Source organism: Cupressus sempervirens, chromosome 10 (assembly GCF_028749045.1).
Source record: "Cupressus sempervirens isolate cs-2001-9-10 chromosome 10, ASM2874904v1, whole genome shotgun sequence".
Lineage (NCBI taxonomy): Eukaryota > Viridiplantae > Streptophyta > Pinopsida > Cupressales > Cupressaceae > Cupressus > Cupressus sempervirens.
The window spans coordinates 619,909,163-619,932,103 of record NC_143127.1 but is presented as its reverse complement, the minus strand read 5'-3'; the positions used below and the strand labels follow the sequence as shown (position 1 = coordinate 619,932,103).

The 22,941-nt window shown below is 33.7% G+C and overlaps 1 protein-coding gene across 2 annotated transcripts in view; it reads left to right on the top strand.

The window, feature by feature from the left end:
- The window catches only part of LOC149535362 (phenylacetaldehyde reductase-like), a 202,693-nt gene extending 180,857 nt beyond the window's left edge, over positions 1-21,836 (top strand). For both annotated transcript variants that reach the window (XM_089804096.1, XM_089804097.1), the window contains exon 6: positions 21,435-21,836. In XM_089804096.1, the coding sequence (XP_089660222.1) occupies positions 21,435-21,591 (157 nt within the window). In that variant the 3' untranslated portion in view covers positions 21,592-21,836. The remainder of the gene's footprint in view (positions 1-21,434) is intronic.
- The last annotated feature ends 1,105 nt before the right edge of the window (positions 21,837-22,941 follow it).

Genomic DNA, 22,941 nt, shown 5'->3' with positions numbered 1-22,941 from the left:
CCACATCACCACCAGTCTACGAGAGCCTGTGATAGACTGATCTGGCATGCTAAACGATGTCAACCAAAATGGGGACATGACAATCCCCACTTATCATATGTCGTGTCTTCCCCTACCCAAAGGTGTAAAAAGGAAATTAGACTTTAAACTTAAGAACTTCTTCTGGCAAGGTACTGGAGATAATAAGAAACAAGCTTTGTTAAAGTGGGAAACAATACGTAGACCTAAGAAATTGAGAGGCCTAGGCATAAAAACCTTGAGTTGGTAGAATGAGGCGTTAGGGGCAAACTTATTTCGAGAATGTTTAAAGAACATAATAGTAAATGGGCCAAAATTTTATATCATAAATATTTAAACAATAATATTCCTTTGTCTTTGTTTAGAACTAAGAGTCCTTCAAAAGGTTCAAGAATTTGGAACTTTAAATTGAATTGCCACCCATTAATAGCTAATAATTTAACTTGGGACATTGGTTTAGGGAAGGATGCTTTATTTTGGGAAGCTTCATGGGATGGGCTTCCTTCTCCAGATAGTGTAATCTGCGTATAAACATAAAAACACTCTTTCAACTATGTGGGCTAAGAATGTGAGTGATTATAAGATTAATATTAATGATAATCAATATGGAGGATGACAATGAAAAACCCTAGATGAAGCTCCAATTTTATCACAAGAAAAGTACATTTTAATCAATTTTTAAAAAGTAGACATGCAAATCATAAAGATAGGAAAGATAAATTAATTTGGGGAGCCTTGAAAGACAGGAATTATAAAGTCAAATTAGGGAATGAAAACATAATAAATTCTCAATGATGGGATAAGATTGATATCCCTCTAAATCTATGTTGGGATCTGAAATGTCTTCCAAAAGCAGGTATATTCCTTTGGGCTGCTCGTCAAAAGAGAATTCTAACAGCAGATAGGTTTACTAAGATGGGTTTTGAAGGGCCATCTAAATGCCCACTTTCGAAAAAGAATCTAAAACATGTGAGCATTTGCTTTATGAGTGTCCCTTGGCTAAGAATTGTTCGTATTGGTTATGTAAGAAATTAAATTGGCAAACTGCATTCCTTGATAACCTCTTAAGTTTATTAAGAAGTTGGTCGAAACATTGTTCTAAGGTTTATAGTAATTTATGGACAATATATCCTTCTATGCTCTTATGGGAATTATGGAAAGAAAGGAATAGAAGATTTTTTAGTAATGAAAAGATGGATCTAACATCCTTTTTTAATAAATTGGAGGCTTGTATTATTGAGGTAGCTAACAATAATATCAGAAACTCATATAAAGAGGAAGGTTCATTTTCGGACTGGGATGTAGATATGTGTAAAAATTGGTTTAAACTAATTAGTCCACCAATGATATACACAAAATCCAACAAGATCGCTAGGAAACAATGTAAATGGGAACCACCTCTTGTAGGATGGTCAAAGTTAAATTTTGAAGTGGCCTCTAGAGGTAATCTAGGATCAGTAGGCATAGGATGTATTATTTCTTCAGATAACAATAGATGCCTAACTAAACATGCTAAACCTTCAGGAGTAATGTCTAATAACTTAGCCGAATTAGAGGCCTTGTAGAAGGCTTAACTCTAAGTAGAGAGATAGGTATTAATAAATAAGTTATCAAAGGAGACTCGCAAATTATCCTAAATGTGTTAAGAAAAAGAGAGACCCCAAATTGGATCCTTAATTCTAAACTTGAATATGTTTTAGCCATCATTGATCTATTCGAAGAAATAATCATAAAACATTTTTATAGGGAAGATAATAGAGAAGTAGATAATCTTTCTAACAAAGGAGCAGATGGAGGAGAGAATATAATAAGACAAGCTAATATGATAAGTATAAGGTAGATACTTGTTCTTGAATCGAAATTGGTTTAGAACTTCTATTGTCAAAATAAACATGTTAGATTTAGCTGATATCATGGAAATTTAATGTTAAAAGTGACATATCTTTGGTTATTCAAAACTTCTCCTTATATACTATTTGATTTTAAAATTAACATTAATAGGAGACAAGTGTCATTTTTGATCATGCACTATATTTCTTTTCGTTCTAACAACTTGATCGTAGCTAAGTTTAATTTTTAGGTTACAAAGAATTATCAAGAGAAAAGTTATAAATTCAAAAACAAAAAATAGGCGCTAAAATGAGTAAATTACTATGAAATATTTATGTAAGGGCTACACCAAGGATACCTATCCATCTTTGATCTTTGGTGCCCAATTGAGATGGTTTTTTAATCTAAACACAATCTTGGGCCTCCTGGCCTTTTACCTATCAAAAAAAAAGAAAAATAGTGTCATGCTGTGAAATATACGATGATTCCGTCAGGACTGAACTATAACTCTTAGCACTTATACAATTATTGGTTGGAAGAAAGAATCAATACAAGCACAACTATGGTCTGCAGTATCATACTAATTTGGAGTATGTCATGAGCCCTAATAATAAATGACTATAGGATATAAATTAATATGATAATTTAGTATTGAATCAAATGAAAAGACTTCCATGAATGTACACACGAACATTTTTTTGATAGGGTACACAAAAACATATTAATCTAAAATACATATGATTAATTTCCTATTGCTCAAACAATGATGAATTTACTTAATCCCTTATGTCAATCTATTGTGTTAAATATTGTTTAAATAATATAATTAATATATAATACATTTGTTAAACTAGCTTTATAAACAACTTTAAGTTAATAAAATTAGTAACAAAGTAAACAATCACTATTTAATACTATAACACGTTAATAAAGTTTGAATAGCAAAGACCATTTACTATTATCACCTATTATCTCCAACTGACGGGCCATTCGTCCACGCAAGGGCATGACCCTTAATCAATCTATAAATACTCATTGATGAGGATAGGCCAATCATGGAAGATAGAGAAATATATAAGGTAAATATACAAACAATAATCGAAGACAACCAATTATGGACCGCAAGTCCCACTTGGAAATTGAGTATGTTAACCAAGAATGATAGGGCATTGTTACATGGATTACATGGGCACAATCTAGTTTAAATTACCAAGGAAACCCACATGGATATTAATGTGGAGGCATGTTAAAAAGAGATCAGCTCTCTAGATATATGTTTGTAATGCTTCCTTATTCATTATTAAACTTTGAAATATTGGTATAACATATTAAATAGTCCAGGTAAGGTTATATATGAAAATAATAGATATCTTAGAAATTATGATATGCGAATGTATAGAGTAAAAAGTATAATCATACTTTAATGATTAAATGAATATCACAAACTAACATGATTTTCCGTATTCTAAATAAGAAATCAAAATCTTTATATATATAAAAGTAAATAATAATTCTTTGAAGCATATCTAAATTTATTTTGTAAATTTAAAGATAACATTATCAGTGAACTAGATAGGAATCCAATTGTGTCTTATTGCATAATGGATAGGGAGTGTGCATAGGGGGAGGAATAAATCAGTCATGTTGGGGCAAGAGAATCCCTATATGGATAAAGATTTGAGGGAACCCCAAGCTGAGCGTGTCCAGACTTGAGCAGTAGTAAATCTATATCTATTACATAATTTGACACATAAGGAGAAATAGCCTTATTCAGTGTCACGAATAATATTTTAATATTCTCTAAGTATGAAACAAATATGATCTAGACCATGATTATGAATATTATGAGAATTTAAGTGAGAGCCTACGAGGGGTCATCACAGAGTAATTAGGGAACTAATTGTGAAAGAGAACCATCACATGTACTTCCATTAATGTGTAATATTTGCAACCAAGTCCAATGATTTATATAGGCCCTAGGGAGCCGATGAACAAATATATTTTTGGGAATTTGAAGAAAATGATTAATCGAGTGGAGAATTAACATGGTATGTTCGTAATACATGATATTGGATGAGTGATAGTTAAAACTACAATTGAAAGTTGAACTTAATTATGTTTTCAGTTGCAATGAACTACGACGTATTAGTTATCCACACTAGTTGATTAAGGTGGAATCAAAATAAAAAGCCAACTGTTGATTCATATAGGCAATACAAGCAATATTTAAACTGCATTAAATTAAGGAGGTGCATCTATGGAATAGGGAGACATGACCACAAGCATCGCACCTCTCCACTCCACTGAAGGGAGATATAAAATAAACAAGCAGGAACACTTCCAAGAACCACAGAGAAAACATAAGGAAAAATGTGAGTTGCAACATAGTGAATAACAAATCAGCAACATTACTGAATACATAATTAAACATATATATCCCCTTGAGAGTGTATAAGGCAGAGTACAAGACAGTATGATTAAAAATTATATAATTTCATATCAGGTATGTGCAGAACTGAATTTCCTATTAGCAAATAAACAAGCATGATTGATATATATATAAACATATATTCAAGCTATATAAATTAAACATTTATAATTGTATTCAAAAATTATATTCCAATTATATTACTATTTTAATCTGTGAAGAGAATTTGTAATGATACCAAGCAAGGGCACTTGTATAAATCCAAACAATAGGATCTTTGCCCCAAGATAGGGTAGGGGTCAATGTTCTGTAAGCCTTTATGAATATGAACTTAGACTTGTAAATATCGAGGGAATCCTTTGCAAAATTGATTTTTAGGAAACTTGGATAGCACCTACTCCTTTCATCTTTGTGTTGAAATAGTAATAAGGTCGGATGTGAGTGTTAAAGACAACTCAAATCTAATGAGATGCTTGACTAATCCTATCATGGAGATTACAATCCAAACCCTAATTGAGAAATTTAAGATAAATTAAGTCCAGTCCCAACAGGGGACATTACAATATGGGATTATGCAAACTGCTTAACATAATTATCAGTGGTAAGAAATATTGTCCAAAATAGGGTACCTTATTAAAATGGTATTAGAGGCATTGGTCTTGCCAGCTCATGGAGTTGAGAAGGTGAATTTTCAAGTTTACAGAATTAAAGCAAATCAGAACATGGATCCTTTCTGTTGGCTAAATTTTTTGTAAGTTACTGACCACAACTTACAAAATTTTGATTTTAGGCAACGGTATAGTGAGATAAATATGTCCTCCCAACAATAGGGGAGGCTCCCTTCTTACTATGGGTGGCTCCAATAGGGACTTACACAAAATTTGACAAAATGCGTGTGTTCTAGAATTAACTCCTCTTTTTTAAGAAGTGATTGTATGGGAAAACCAACTACTTGCAATTTGACAGATAGTACCTACTGCTATGGTAATACTAGTGGCTTGGTAGATGACTTCAGAACAACTCCTAAGACAACAGTTACAATTGTATTTGTTTGATTAAGAATAAAGAACCCAAAGTCTTGCAATTAATCAGTTTTGATGAGGAAACTAAATAAATAACAAGGCGCAAAGTCTCTTGTCAACTATCTAAATTAAAATAATATACTCCAAATTAAAGTACAAAGTCTTTAATTTTGAGTATTTGTAGCCACTATCTAACTATAACAACTTGTTTCTAGAAGCTCAAAGTCTTTAAGAAACCAAGTTGAATGTTCAAATGCTCCATGCAAATAAACTATAAATTGGATCAAAGATAAATTGACCAATACACATAAGAATACAAATATCAATTTCAAGCTTCAGAACACAAAGTTTGAGAACACCTGCTTCTTCTATTCCTTTATATAGGAAAATAATAGAGAGAATAGTGGAGAGATAAGAGGAAACCCTCTACCACCTTGACTTATTTACTAACAAACTTCTAACTACAACTTATTCAAAGTTGCATGCCTAATGCGGTTGGAACTTGATTGCATGAAATGTGTATACAGGTAGATGTTCTCCTATATTTGCAAAATACTTTGATTCTACATGCAATCTAGCATGAACTATATCTACTCCTAAAAACACCAGAAAGAAGTGCCCAAGGAACTCAGAAAAGATTTTCACAATGTGTCCATGAATTCTTTGAATTTATGCAACGACTCTAGTAGAAGTGTTGCATCTGGTTCTTTTGTGCTTCATGCGACAATTGACAACATATATATAACATTTATGTTCTCTGAAGTAATATTGCTACACTCTTTCAATTTATCTTGTAAACAATAGTGTGAAAATTTGTAGCTTGAGAAAGTATGAGCCTCTTCAAAATCAAAGTTTTTTGCCCCAAGCTGTAGGCAAATCACTCTCTCAAATTCTATTATCAAGATTCCCACATTGGCAAGTCCACTTTCATCAATGATTGTACATGTCAGCTACTGAAAACTATGCTGATCATGTTCTCTTGTTCTTGCAAACCTTGTATCGCTGCTTCACCTTCAATCACTAGGCTTTGCAACACCTTTTCCTTGTTGACCATTAGATGTAAGGTACCTGTAACACATCTCCACTGAAGAGATGATTCCACAGTTGTACAGAACATTTAAGTCAATCTTAGTCATGGTCTTCTATACATTCAAGTCCATCTCGACAGATTTGAGTTGTTGATGGAAGTATCTCTCCCACGCCTTAGGTTTTTGAAATTGTCCTTGATCACATCCACTCCTTGAGATACTAGGTGATCACACCAATTATCCACAAGCTTAGCTTTCCTCTTGATCCGCATTGCATGCTCTAAAGACTCAACTGTTAGAGAAGAGGCTTTCATCTTCTCAATGATGTCATCCAGTCTAGCGTTCACTTCTTTGAGCTCGTTTTTCCTTTCCCATGACTTGTCATTCATTTGAGTGAGCAATCCAAGAGCATCACTTGCATCATGTTGACAAGCCAAGCAAGACTATTTACCAAATTCAATTGTATGAACTTTTAATCATTTGTTTGCATCTTGGATTTTTAATGAGAGGCTCAACTACCTCTGCATACTTGGGTTTATCATCACCAACTAAGATCCTTGACACCACTTTTTCCTTTTTGGTCTTTGGAACCTTAGCCTTTGTAACCATGTTGGAATCATGGTCCTCGGGTGGAAGTTCTTCCTTTTTCCTCTTTTGAGTAATCATTGTGGAGTAAAAGCACAAATCTATATCACCGTAAAGGACATTTGAACTTGTTTTGGCCAAATTGCATTTCTGTATCAAAACTCAACTTTCTTGAAAAATTAAAAATACCCTTTTATAGGTCTCAGAGTTGGGATCATCATTATATAAATTTCATAGTGTTTTGATTAGTTATAATGTTATAATTTAAAATATTGGAAGTAGGTATTTCAACATTCGAGAAGATGCTACTTCAATAAAGGAAAAAAATTGTAAATTGTATAAAAATATTAATAATTTATATTTAGCACTAGAGGAGAGAGTCCTCTTCAAGAATATGTAATTTTTTTCAAAGAGATGTAGATTTGATAGGGAGGTTCTAACAAGAGAAATAAATTGTTTATTTATGATAAGTTCAACTTTGAGTACTTATAATAGAGAAAAAATACATCAAATATCAATAGTTCTTTTTTTTTCGACACTAGCTATACATGTCATTTATAACGTATTCTAAAATTAGAGTAAAAAAAGATTGTGTATACTTGTTTGACATGAAGTACACCTCATATTTATGCCAATTAAACAAAGGACTTCAAAAATAAAAAATAAATGCATAAATTCTTTTTCAATTTTTTAAAAAAAGTTCTAGGCATAAACTTCATCCAGTTTTATGCATTTCATTAGTTTACATCATCTTCAAATTCTAAACACAAATGCCACTTTTATGTCGTTAAAGTTGAACAGTTTGCATTGTGTCATCTTTTTCCTTTACAAAAGGGTGACATAGCTTTGTACTTTACCCAGTAAGCCAAGGAGGAAGTGTGAAGGAAGAGGACTCTACAGTAGTAGTGGTAACCAAAGTGGATACCAAATTGGTTTTTACAACTTCGGTCATGATTGTCACTGGACTTGGGCTACTATTTGTGACCTCTGCCATGAACTGCTCAAGTTGTGCTAGCAAAGTATCCATTAATGCCATGGATAGAACCGTGACATTAGGAATAGATATGGTGTAAGCATCAACACACTTTCAAACTTGTGATACTGGTCCACTGTCAGAACTATAGGAGCAACGAAGGAAATAGACATAGCTCATGCGATTGGAGTCAAATCCATATAAAATAATGCTAGCTGAGGGGGAAAGGTATCCACGGCCACATGTAAGGGTTAATCTGATGATTCATTCAAGGCTAGCGCAAAATCAGGGAGAGTAGTAGCAATTGACTCTTCCAGAGGAGGTACCCTTGGACAAGATTTCCTTGATGGCGGAGAAGCTCATCATCACTTAGGTCAATATGAATCTTTTGAGGTTTTGCAGAGTTTCCCTCAAGAACGACCCCTTTGCCTTGTCACTCTTGATAGTAAGCTTTCGAATGGCTATTGCTAAAGATTTTGTGCCATCCTTTTGCTTGCCTCTCATTTTGACTCTAAAACCAATTGGACCAGCAAGATTGAAATCCCTCCTAGGATTCACTTTTATGCTTTTCAGCCCTTTTTTCTTCAACCCGATATTTGTATTGGCGAGATTAGGTTGGAAATGATCCTATATGTAAACGCTCCGCTTTGATGAGTAGGATGGAGATGAAATAGGTAGCCTATCCACATGATGCTCATATTTTGGATCTAGAATTAAATCATCATCTTCAACTCCTGCATGGATCTTTCCAAGGTTGAAGTCCACAATTTTCTTTAGAGTTAATTGGCAATAGTCTATCTGATGACAATTAATCTATATGCGCAAATCAACCCAAATATCTTCAAGACGGTGAACATGGATGTAGGATTTTCTTATTTTATCATTTATGCCCCACTAATCAAAGAATCCTCATGACATGAAATTCTTCAAAGTAATCCTTTGAAGCTCAAACTCCATGTTTATAGCCTTAGGTACCATATCGAGTGAATAATCACTAATCTTCAAAGGATTTCTTGATGAAATCTTAATGCCCAGTTTACGCAAGATAGATTGGTATGACTATACCCCCATCATTTGCCTTGTCAACTTCATAAGGATAATCGTGTAAGTGGGGTGTATCTTGGAAGAGTGCATGTCTCATCTTTGAAATAACCAACCCTCTTAGATGTGAAGTTGGCAATTTGATAGAACAAACAACCATACTCATACACCTTAGCCCAAGCCTCATCAAATGTGCGTTTCTTTAGAAGTTCCTTGTTTAATAGGCACATGTAATACACATAGAAAGCATCTTGCAACCTCTTGTAGTGCATTTGACTGGACCTCAAGGTTAGCTGATCACAATACTACCAAACTGAAATTGTCATGCGATCACCCCTTGTGTATAGACCTAAGAACGAACATAGGGCAGCAACAATGTATACCAAGTTTGAGTTCATGTAGAAGGTCCCAGTTGAAATGACTTGGGACAGCTACTTTGATAACATATCTCTGATTGTATCTCCCCAAAAGATCTTTTGTTTGGAGTGAACAATGAGAGAAATGTTCTAATACATCGATGGCTCAAAAGTGTTGGATTCTTTGACTCCAGTAATGTGACTAAATAGTGTTTATAAGATTGTTGATCCCTTCCTTGAAATCAGAAAGATGTAGACCTTCCGGCCATCTAATAAGATTAGGCTTCTTGTTGATCAACTAGTTAGCATTCAGATGCAACTGCATTTTGTTGTGTCACTATTCCATCTCTCCAAGGCTTTTTGTTTTGTGATATTAGTTACCATTGGAGCAGGTGGAACTTGGAAGATTCTATCAAGAGTCTTTGGTTTTACACTGATAATGGTCTTCTCATCTTGGTCTCTAATAGTCCTTGATGGGAGATCAAAGTTCTTTGCATAGGCACGTACGAAGACTTAGGTTCATGGGCTGCTAGAGGGAAAGTAGAAACAAGATGAATGCTACTCTATTTTATGCATGGCATCTTACTTGTAGCAACATCGTCTACTCTTATAAAAAAGCTTTTGATATCCAAGTATGAGATATCAATATCTTTGATATTTTCATAATACGAAGTGGCTTGTGAAGGAGGCATGGAGTTATAATTTTGATCATATTGATACTCCATAATTTTTTTTTCTACCTATACCTAGTACAATTTCCTCTATCATGCCAACTTTGTGTGTGCAAGCAACTGTGTCATGAAAATTCCACAACATAAGTACATCTTCAAGAGGGGGATCCATTTTTATTTTTTTCAAGTGTTCAAGTGTGAAGTATGGAACTTTTGCATGAAAGGTATGTCTAGAAATTATTGGGACAGCTAGTGGATGCAAATGTTTGAGTTAAAAAACATGTATTTTTATAGTGACAAGCCTATAAAATTGACAAAGATCTTACCTTTTTCCCTCAAGAAGCAAAGAAAGAAGTCTCTTTAGTCTCTTATACCAAATCTGCAAATGAATTCATTAAGATATTTGGGTTTAGAAAGATTGCATGAATGAGACTTAAATAGATTCTGATTCTTTACTCAATACTTCCAAAATGAAAGCATTTTTTACTCAAAATCCATTGCTTGCCAAGCGTGGGAAGTTTGAGGTAAAAAATGCACAATAATAGCAACCATTTTGACTAAATCATATGCACTACGCAATACATATCAAAAATTGCGTCCAAGGCATCAAATGCAACTTGAGAAGAGTGATGAACAAGCTAAAAATTATAAACAATGCCCTAGATCTTACCTTGAGGCATCAATTTGAAGATTTGATGAAGAAAATTGCTCAAACAATTGGTGTTTTTGAGCAAAAACATGCACTAAATGGGCTGTTTAGAGAATGAAATACTTCCAAATTTGCAAATTTGATGAGCTGAAAATGAACATGGAGGGATTTGAGGCGAAAATGCCCCTATTGGAGACACAAATCTTAAATTCTTTGTTGATCAATCTCATATATTTGTTCTTCAAAAACCCGTCCAGCTAAAAGTGCCCAAGAATGATGGGTTTTTCCAACTCAAGTGATGTGCTTTTCACTTGCAAATAGCTGCCCAAGAGAATTAGTCACAAATGCATGTAAAAATGAGTAATGATGGGGTTTTACAACACAAAAGCATGTGCTTTTGTCTTCAAAATTGTTGTTCAAGATCCAAACCGTTGTAAGCACAATATAGACGTTCTTTTTCAATGCCAAAACACATGCAATGACACTTAAAATTGCTGGTTCAAGTACTCTTTAGCTTAAAAATGTCTTCAATGTGAGTAAAGATGGGCTTTTTGAAAGGTAAAACATATGTTTTGATCCCTGAAATCGCCACCCATATGCCTTTTGGTCAGAAATGCCTTCAATATGAGTAAATGTGTGGTTTTCATATACAAAAGCATGTGCTTTTGCCCTCTAAATCGCAACTCTTAGTGCTTTTAGTTACCGATATTACCTTGGAGAGGAAAAAACGGGTTTTGAAAGACTCAAGTTGAAAAACCCACCACATGCATCTGCAAGTGAAAACATCTCAATAAGAGAAGGACGGATTTTAGAAATGCAATAAAATAAGAGCTCAAAGGCATTTTTGTTAGTGGGTTCAAATTCCCCACCATTATGCATTTAAGTTATTAAAGGTCTATAATAATAAGATTCTATTGTGCAAAGCACATAAAAACCCTACCTACAATTGTTAAGTGATATATTTTAAAATAAAAATGTGCAATTGCATATAAAAAGCCCACCTATATGTATCTAGGACATGTCTTTTATTGGTAGTGGGTTTAGTAAGGTGATTTGCATATGGATGGTATGCAATGACCACCTTTATGCATTTTAAGTGTCCCATGTAAATAACTGTAGTTTTCAATCAAGTAACATGAAAATATACTAGAAAAACCAATTTTCATTAAAACATTAAAAACTATAGTAAAATCAACTCAGAATGAGCTGAAATTTTTAAATGGATATCAAAATCTACTTTAGATATTAAAAATATTTTTATGTTGTGCAATTGCTAATAAGAGGCCCACTTTTGGAGGATTTTTCAATAAGATGTGTTGTTGCCCAAGAAAACGCCACCTTTTCCTTTATACCTTGAGTTAGACAATTCCATTTGAGGCCTAAGTTAGCTCAAAATGAGAAAAGTTCCAAAAGCTATTAACCTAGGAGAAAATATGTGGAAAAAACTATTTACAAAAACCAAAAAAAGAAAAAAGATGTGAAAGCTACCAAAAATCAAGCACTTGCCGTGAAAGAAGAAAAACTCTTTACTAACAGATATTTGGGGATTTGACATGTTGGAAACCTTCAAAAACGATACACAAGTAATGTTATATAAAGCATAATTTAGGGATGACAAATTGCCTTTGTGATGCTTTACTAATGCATTAAAACAAGGAGGATGCACCTATCAATTCATGAGAAAATTATGTAGGGTTACTACAATTTTGTGATATCAAAATTGAGGACACCACTTTGTCAAACGATTTCAGCAATATAGTGTGTTGATTAGGAGGCTTATAAAACTAGAAGTGGGAAATTGGTTCTTAATAGTTGGATTTGATTTGGAGTCCACAGAATTTTCTGACGATTTTCTTTCTATGTTGGAGGAAATAGAATCGTATTTGTCCACGGGACTAGTCATATTGAAGAATTTTTGATAGGGTCTTGAAACCTTCAGTGCTTGCTTTGGTCCAGCACAAGCTTATGAAATATCTATATGAAGATGTAAGACTTGCAATTATCTCTTGCCTCAGTGAGATCATAGGTATTACAGCTCTTGTAGCACCCTACATTGATAATGTGATGAGAATATTCTAGAGTTGATTATTGGAAGCTTGATGGATTGGGTGATACTAGAAACCCTTCTTTCGGAAAGAGGCATCAGAATAAGAAGCCAAGACTAAGATTAACTCATATGTCATTTTGATTGATCTTAAGTGTGATGATGTAGTGCTTCAAATTTTCCAACACTTATTTACCAAAATTATAAATTCCCATTTAGACAATGATAGAGCAGCCATCTTAACTATTTTGCACTTAATATTGTATGAGTATAATGATTTATGCAAGCAATTGCAATTCATTAGCCATTTGAAGGAGTGGGATGTCTCATCTATAGCTTATGAGATTTCAAAAAATTTCACAACTTGCTCAAAAACTCCAGAATCTTATTCAATTGACAATCTCAGATTCAATAAATGACAATACTCTTTTACAAAATTATATATTCCAAACATAAACACTAATGAATTCTAGAAATTCTTAAAATTTAAAATGAATACATCAAGTGAAATCTTCCAAACAAATGACATTGTCGCCACTGATCTGGTTCAGACTGAAAGTTGTAAGCCTCAAAACCTGAGGCTGATCAAGATAACCATAAGAAAAGTGTAAAACCAAGATCCTAAAGCAGAAAACAGAAACCTAAGATGCCACACAAAATATTGGAAAGAACTTTATACAAGTTCACCTACAACCCTGCATACAAATTCTAACCAAAACACTACTGAACCGCATCCACTTGAAGTGTCAATCATCTTGAACACTGATCTACATGGAGCGTGCAGAGTCTTGAACACTGAGATATTGTAAAAATAATACCATACAATAGCAGAAACACTTAAAAAAATCTAGAAATCAAACTGTAAAAATTACATGTGCGTACATTCACATTCATAACTTGAACTGTACTCTGCTGAAGTTCCAATGCATTCATGGAATGAGAATGGAAACTCACAAGGACATTGTCTTGTAACCCTCACAACTCATGATGTTTTGCCAACAAATTGTAAACTTCCATGTTTTCATCCACAAAAGAAAATTGTAGAAAAATGTGTTCATACAATCTGAAAAGGTAAGAGTGACTAAACAAATGATCCATTCATTGTCACCAGCCAAGAATTTATTAAAAACTTGCTAGCTTGGGTTTCCAAGAAACCCAATGTCAATTGGGAAATTCAACCTCCACCATGCTTGGCTTTAACATGGGGCCTACCTTATGCGCAACTTATGAGTTACCTGTCATAACCATCAAGAATCTCCTAAAAATAGCGCTTGTATTAGATTATGGTCTAAAGGCAGCAGATTTCTGCAATACATGATAGTATTGCATGATTATATCTCGGTATGATTGTGTCCAAATATTTTTACCATCAACATTTCGGATTATACTATCATCCTCTCATCTTGATGATGGATCATTGAGTATGATCAGAAACATCGATGGTAAAAATATTCAGACAGATCATTGAGTATGATCCAAAACATTGATGGTACAAATATTCAGACACGTCATACCCAGGTATATTCATGCAATAGATTACTTTCTCTTGAGAAATCCAATGTTTTTTTGGGATTAAAATGGAACCAAGATGAATGCTACCAAGTTTTGAACTCTAAAAACTTAAATTCTGAATTTAAATGGAATCAAGATAAATGCTAAATAAGATAATTACTTTCAGCTTACCACACCTTATTGGAAATGTGAAGAATTAGCTAAAGGTTAATTATCTATATATTTAATTAGTTTGAGACATTACAAACCCATCCTCAAAAGTCTCAGCCATTTCTGTGTTTTTTCTCCTGATTTCTGCAGCTTGTTTTTCCCTATTTACATAATTCTTATCCTGACTCTATTTTTCCGAAATGGATCTCAATTAATAGAAATAATCTTTAGCTTTTGTTTTTTTATGTTATTCCTGTTGTTCATTTTTCACACATGTTCAAATGAAGGAAAATACATGCTTATTACTTTCAAATAATTTTTAGAAAATGCATCAAAGAAAGGTATTTTATTCATTTTGAAATAATATACAACGTTTGCATGATGGAGCAAATCATGACAAAAAATTATTAAAGGAAAAGCTGAAAGTAAATTTCTCCCACACATCTGACTGTGAGAGTAGTCCCTACGTGCTAACATGCACCTATATTCTACTGAAATCAATAATTGCATAGAAGAGTAAAAGGAGAAAAGTTCATGGGCACTAGTCATTGCCTGTAATGACTAGTGATGCGCCATCCAACTGCATCCATCTTCTCGCTGTTCCAGATCTTGCCCGTTCTGTGCTTCCAATTCTTGCATTCGCAAAGGAGAAATGGGTTAGATCCAATGGATCGAAGCAATGCTGATGACTCACTTAATCTCACGTTCACTATCTTACACGCTATTCATCCCAATGAAATACAGGTACACATCAGCAGATAGAGAGATCGATAGCAGAAAAATAATAAGTATTAAAGGGACAATTCATCTTTGTTTTGAAACCTTTTACTTATTGAGAACTGATGAAAACAACAAAAAAAAAAAAAAAAGGTACCAGACGGAAGTGATATGCACAGAAATGACAGCAAATGAAACATTAAAGGGATGAACTTTTTAAAGTTTTGAAACCTTTTGTTTCATTCATACAGCGAGATTGAAAGCTACAGCAGGAGATCTTCAAAAGAAAAGGAAAAGATGTTACGGAAACATGCTATTGATGCAAGCAATACTCAAAGATCTCACTAAAATCTTTTGTGGCGTAGAAATAGGTATACAGCAAAGAGACAAAAAGAAAATCATGCATGATACATTAGAAAGTATGACAGTCATATACAACTTTCAGCAATGAAAGTAAGAGCTGATAAAGAAAGATCTGGTTTGACAGCTGAAAGAAACTCCCATAATTTTTGTAATATATCAGTTCATACAGCAGCCTAGCATGGAGTAAATGCAAACAGTGTATCGTAAATATTACTTTCAGCAAAGAATCCTTTATAAAGAAAATATGACGCATGACAGTTTCCATCAAGGAGCAAGTAACAGACAAGTCTAGAAATATGGCCACTTTCAGCAAAATAATTGTTTATATCAGTTCTTGCAAATTTTTGAGAAGGGTTAACATACAGTGGTAGATCCATCATAAACCAGATATAGCACAGATTTGAGGAGAAAAAAAACATTATCCATATACATAATAGTTTACATGGCAAAGGAAACAGAGGGGGAGGGAAAATGTTTAAAATGATACATCAACAGCAGAAGATCTCGTTATAGACTACAGATCTGGGGGATTAATATGCACTTAGGAATATGTAGCAGACATAAACATCAGATATGACACACATAATAACTTCCAGCACAATGAAAAATAAGGTAATGAGTTCCTAGCAGCTGAAAAATCACAAAGTCTGAGATGATATGATGCCTAGATTTTATGGCTTTCCAAAACCAAGCAAGCAAAATTATCCTCCAGGCATCTAAAAATACAGTCAATCAGCTGCTAAATACAATAGTAAGAGGCGCCCAGATTTTATAGATGTAAAAAATTAACCAACAAACATGTTACTTATTTTTCATGCCCATGATATATGCAAATTTCATAAGGAAATGAAGCAGGAAGACAACTTACAGCAGTAAGCAACTGAGTTCCATTTTTGCCTTATTTCCAAGCATGCGAAATAGGTCTCACGGCGTCCAGTAGAGCCCAACAAGTAAAAGAGGAAAAACCCACAAAAGGAAAAGAACATTTTCAGTTTCAAGCTTTGACAATGAACAGTTGGCTAGAAAGAGGAAAACCCACAAGAGAAAAAATGCGGGTTCAACTTTTAAATGCCAAAGAAAACTATAGCTACAGAAAAGCTCCTTTATTTTTCATACCAAATGTGTATCTTCAGCCATGCTAACAGCAAAGCAAGTAAAGGAACTTTAAAGCTACAGCAAGAGGAGAGGCGTAACCAAGAAAAAATGCCATTGAAACAATGACTCCCATGCTCAGACTTCGAACAAGCAACAGTCGGCCTCTCAAAACTCTGTATTTTTATGCCCGCAATCATAGATGCGCCACAACGGAGACCAAAGAAAAGAAAATACACTAGTAAAGGGCGTCTAACGGTGGTATGATGCACCGAAAATGGCCTCCGAGCAAGAGAAAGATGCAGATGAAGTTCCATGACGGCTAGGGTTTGTAATAACCCTATTGACGTGTTTCAACTCCAAAAAATATCAAAGGCAGATGCATTCGAAATGCCAAAATTGAAACCCTTTTTTGCCTCTTAACATTTCCTCAATTATATTTAATAGAATTTTGGGTCCGATTGCATGCTGATGGAAGTGGGAGATTTTTATTTTGGCATACACATGTTAAAACACATTTTTGCGTTATGTGTTAGCTTTATTTAAATAAAAAAAAATTGCATGTATAGTGTTGTAAACCTTATTATTCTTTAGTTGATATAATCGACTAGATAAAGATAATGAATTTTAAAATGCAATTTAAACAATAATGCAAGTAAAGAGGGATTGACTCTTAGTCAAGTCTTTTATTTTATTTTATTTTAATTGCATAAATATTTAAAAGGGATTGTAATTATTATTTTTATGATTGATATCTTATAAATCAATTATTAAAATAATAAACATTCATGCAATTAAAAAATAATAAAGAGTTAAGGGAAGTTGGTATTTTTTAAATGCCAAAATTCAAGGGGGCAGTTGCAGTTGATATATTTAGAGGCGCAGTTCAGATTGAAGACTTCAGAGTGCATTATGGAGTGATTTTTGGCAGTTTGGGGTTTTTTTTTTTAGATTTTCTCATGCATGGATGGTGGAACCTCAGTTTGGGATATTTTGAGCATGTTTTTGGAGTTTTTAGTGGTTTTAATAATGAGTTAATTCATTATTTCGACCTAGCTTTTCCTGTTTGGAGACAGTGTATTGTTTATATATACTCCTCTTATTTTTGAGGAAGGGGTTCGGATTTTGGTAGAGGACGCTTATGTGATTTCATCCTTAGTGCCTTTTTCTCCATTATTCTGATCCATTATGCAGATGTACTGTTTTTGGGGCCTTTGATTGAAATAAAGTTTTCATTGGAACCAGTTTTGGAGTTGACAGATTTAGTTGTATGCGTTAAGGTGATTGATATTATTCAAATTGTGTTTTAATAATAGACCTTTCTGAATGATGTCTTATCTTGTATCTTCTTTATCTAAATAGTTGTTCATAGGTTTTGAGTTGTGTTTCCATTATTGATGTATTCGATTGTGATCAAATTCCTTTCGTATATTTTCAAGTTCATAAACCTTCTCTTAAATTATTGATATGAATTAGCGGATCTTCAAATAAGGTTTCTTGTGATTGTCTTGTCAAAAACTTTCAGTGTGTCTCAGGTATAGCAGTGCCTTGTGTTATCAATCTTGGTGTATCACCTTATTTTTTTAAGTTTTCCGTGTTTAAGGTTATCTTTTTACCCTTTTCCGTCTAAATTTTTCATTTCTCCATTAGTACAAGTAAGGTATAAGATATATCATACAGGAACCGGCCTAGAATCCGGAGGTTCAGCCAAGTTATAAGTTACTCACAACTTTTGGCTGATCCTATGTTTCTCCAAAATCGCTGAGAGTTTTAGGATTTAAGGAAAATTTTGAGGGTGTAGATTTTGGAGATAACAATTCCTAAGAATAGTTTTCTACTAAGATCTGTGGTTTTACAAGTCTATTCACTTCCAGAGAAAATTCATCTTCAGTGACCATGCCAGTAATACAATACAGAAAAAGAACACAAAATTCTGCCTCTAAACCCCATGAATATGCCTTGGTATTTGTGCTACTTGTTGTTTAGTTAAAGTTTTAGGGATTGAGAAACTAATCGTTGAAGAGCACATGGTTATATGGAGGAGGGGGGTGGATGGGGAGTGAATCAGTATAATAACAAATTGCAATTTTTTTAAAATTCAAACGATCGCCTTAATAACTTTAAATGCTGAAATCAACAATTATGCACATGAATACAATAACACAAAGATTTACGTGGAAACCCAATGCGGGAGAAAACCATGACAAATAAATGCTTCTTATATAAACTTGTGTTTTTACAATGTTATGTAGCCCTGAAACTACTTGAGGCTCCAATCCCTATGTTTATGAGCACCGACTCACTAGAAGCTCCAACTCCCACACTTCACAGGTACTGACCTACTAGGAGCACCAACCCCCACTTCTTGTCTTTGTGAGCACCGACCCACTACACACAAACTGCTTTTCCACCCAAACTATGTTGCTTACTTCAACTAATGATGGACACTTCATTCAATTTCTTCAATCTGAATATATATTCAATTATGTCCTTATTTGACTGATCTTCTCTATACACTTTTTCTCTCTTCCATACCTACTCTTTTATCTTTCATATATATATCTTTTTATTCCTCAAATTATTCTATTCACACCCCCTTTTTACACACCGCTCTCAATAAAAACTCTGAAATTTATCTATATACTATATACATCAGATCAAAGATCTGATTATATACTTTCTTATCTCTTATTACACTCGCTCTTTTCTAGTCATTCTCTTTCAAATTACATATTAAACAATGAATTGAGTTTGTCTTATATACCTTTATCTTTATAAAGGCATCTCTATAAGTGCATCTTTTCATATAATCGCGAATTCGTTTCAACAATAATCGCTGCCTTAACAAAGGCTAACCGCTAATCATTAATTGTTGTGTATAATCTCTTACAGCTGACATCGATTCTTAATGTCACTGTCCATCTCATGTACACCCATATGTGTTCTTCGGGTTTCTCTGTTCAATACCATCTTCATGACAAATCCCTTTATCTGGTTTAATATAGCTGCTGACTGTGCATATCATTTTCTTTTTATATATTTTTGCTATTATCATACCTAGAAGGTTTGAGGATGTGGCTATCCTCCCTACAAATTGCACCATTGACTAAATTTAAAAAAACGAAAACACAATGAATGTTTTTGAAATTTTCAGCATTTGATCTTCATGATCTGTATATTTTGTGATCAAAAACAACAAAATTTTTGAGAAAATTTTGCTATGTTTTTGTGAATTGGAAAAAGAATCATGTTTGACTTTTTTTTGTCTTTGGTGCATTTTGTTTGGAGATTAGCCAGTGCCAAAGTTTGACTGGGCATTTATTTGATTACTTTTTATACCAAGCTGCTCCTGACACCTTCTATTTCATTTTGACTGAGATCTCTGCATGCCAATGAGACATATCTGCCTGTGCTGATATCGATGCTTACACATTTTAACTGCTGCCTTGGAACTCTCGATGTCATTTGTATATGTATGTTGCCAATAATGCTGAGGTTTTTCTTCTGCTCTAGTCATTATAGAGGTTTTTGTGAATTGGAAAAAGAATCATGTTTGACTTTTTTTTGTCTTTGGTGCATTTTGTTTGGAGATTAGCCAGTGCCAAAGTTTGACTGGGCATTTATTTGATTACTTTTTATACCAAGCTGCTCCTGACACCTTCTATTTCATTTTGACTGAGATCTCTGCATGCCAATGAGACATATCTGCCTGTGCTGATATCGATGCTTACACATTTTAACCGCTGCCTTGGAACTCTCGATGTCATTTGTATATGTATGTTGCCAATAATGCTGAGGTTTTTCTTCTGCTCTAGTCATTATAGACGTCACTTGTCTTACCATATTAATCAATGTTTCTTACTTGCATCTGTGGACTCATATGGCTGGCATGGATGCAAATTTGTCTTTGTCACTGTTGATTATATTTTATGAGATTGCTATACACTCATTGCTGATTGATACTCACGATGGATTTATCTTGACTTCATACACCTCATTTCCATGGATACTTTATTTTTTGCTACCATTAATACCCTTTTCATTTACATTGCCTTGACTTGTGATGACTCGGATTCTTCACAACAAATTTCCAAATACTTGCTATGATTTATTCTCTGTTGTCATTGCACACATGTTTAAACTATCAGGAGGAGCCTGGAATGAAGTTGTTTTATCAATTAGTTTTACTTAGACCCATGTCAGATAAATGATGTTGTCATTATTCTCATAGGTATCATCTCTTCTCTGTATATTATTTTCTGTCATAATTCTGCTATTCTTTATCTATGGATGCTTTATTTATTATGTTGTCTGTATCCTTGTTGACTTCCATCTCAAACACCGCTTCTCTAGCTCATCTCAAATATGCTTACAGGGTTGATTTTATGTTTTCTTTAAAGATGGTTGCTTCTGATATATGACAACCAACATTCCTGTATTACCTTGGCCTGATATTTCTGACGCTGTTTTTGGGGAATCACAGTTAAAATGTTTATATTGTTTTATATTAGCTGACCATAGTTGATTTGCATAGTCAATGCCCTGTACACTTTGTTAAATGTTTTCCACATTACCGGCCATGTTACAACAAAAGGGAGTTGCATAAATATTACTAGAGAGTTTTCCTCATTACTAACCATGATATGATGAAAGGGAGTTGCATAAAAATTACTAGAAGCTTGTACAAGTGAAACTTGTAAGTGGGTTTTCTTTTAAATGTTAGTGTAGTCATTATAATTATGATATCGTGAAGTTATTAAGAAGTTAATAATAATTCTTTTTCTATCAAAAACATGAATATTGACGAATGTTGGTAAATTGGGTTTGATTGAAAAAATACATGAATCATGTACGTATCTTTGTGCTTTTTCCTTAACTCCAGGCTGAAAAAAAAAGAAATAAAGGAACGTTCCTTTTGGCAGATTGTCTAATTTCCTCTTCCCGTCTGTTGACAGGTGTGCAGATGATAAACCATTTGTTCCTACCTTTAAAGTGTCTAAAGAAATGGCAGAGAAATTGGGTGTGAAGTTTACTCCCGTTGAAGAGGCTATAAGACAAACTGTTGAAAGCTTGAAGGAAAAGAAGTTGCTTAAGTTGGAGAGTAATATGTGATCTTTTAATAGTTGGAACATACTTTATTTGAATTATTGGGTAGTTAAGCACAATACTCGAACTGTTGGTGCTCTATGTGAGACATATCTTTTGAAATCTCGAAACATGTGGTCTGAACTGATCGTTTGGTGGGATCAGCTGAATAACATTGTGGAAAATAATGGCATGATCAGAGGTTATAATATTCAAAGTTTGTACATTAAAAACATGAAAGGCATTTAAATTTTAGTAGTTTATTTGTTTAATACCTGTGTAAGATGCAGTTCTGTTTGTACTCTGATTATTTTGTTTTTTATTATGCTTTGAGTTGTTTGAATTTTTTTTACAATACACGCAATAATAATAATATTGCAGATGAAAATATAATTTCAACACCTTTACAAGATTACAAAGCTTAGAAATAACACTGCTGAAAATTCCAGTTTTAAAATTTCATCGGATTTTTCAATATTTCTCAAATATAATGACAACCTTGTTCATAAATTGACATAACATATTAAAATCTCACCTACCTATAAAATGTAACCATATAAACCATGCATTTTGAAGGTGCGAACATGTTTCCAAAATGAATAGTCAGGTCTGGAAATAACAAACAGCAGCACAAAATAATAAATTCAATTCAGATTCCAAAATTTACGAACCTCAACAGCTGCCATAGAAATCCCACACAGCCCTTCAAGAAGTGGTACAGTAGGCCAGAAACGGTATTTCCAGCTAGGACAGATATAACTAACTAATAAAAATAAATCTCTATAATATTTTGAAACTCGTTCTCTTTAAATCTGATATACAGTAAGCTCTGATATGCAATCTGCAATATGCCCCTACGTAACCTCTGTATAAAATCTCCATGTATTTTCTAGATTGTATCTCTCAACAGCATAGAGAATGTCACTTGCAAGGGTTTTTCATCCTCACAATACAAAGATAAAGAGTCAATCCTCTCCAAGATAGAACCAATATCACAATCAAATTTAACATGTCCAAAACGAGAGCCAACGTGTCTATTATATACTTTTTCCCTGTTGGCACCTTTTGAAGTGTTTTTGATAGAAAGTTGACCATGACACTTAGACATTCCCTTGCAAAAACTTTTCTAAGTGGCCTACTTTGAGATTGAATAACTTGATGGTAGCTGTCGTGAGAAACGATATCAGGATTATGTTTGCATGCTATGAGTAAGTGCACTTGTCTATTTTTAGCCTCATATAATCAGTTTTGATAAGTAATCCCAGCACCTAGTTCAAGATTCAATAACTCACATCCTGTACATATTCAGAATTATCAAAATACACTATTTTGGAGGCTTGATTTCACATCAAGTTGATTATCATGACAAAATGATTG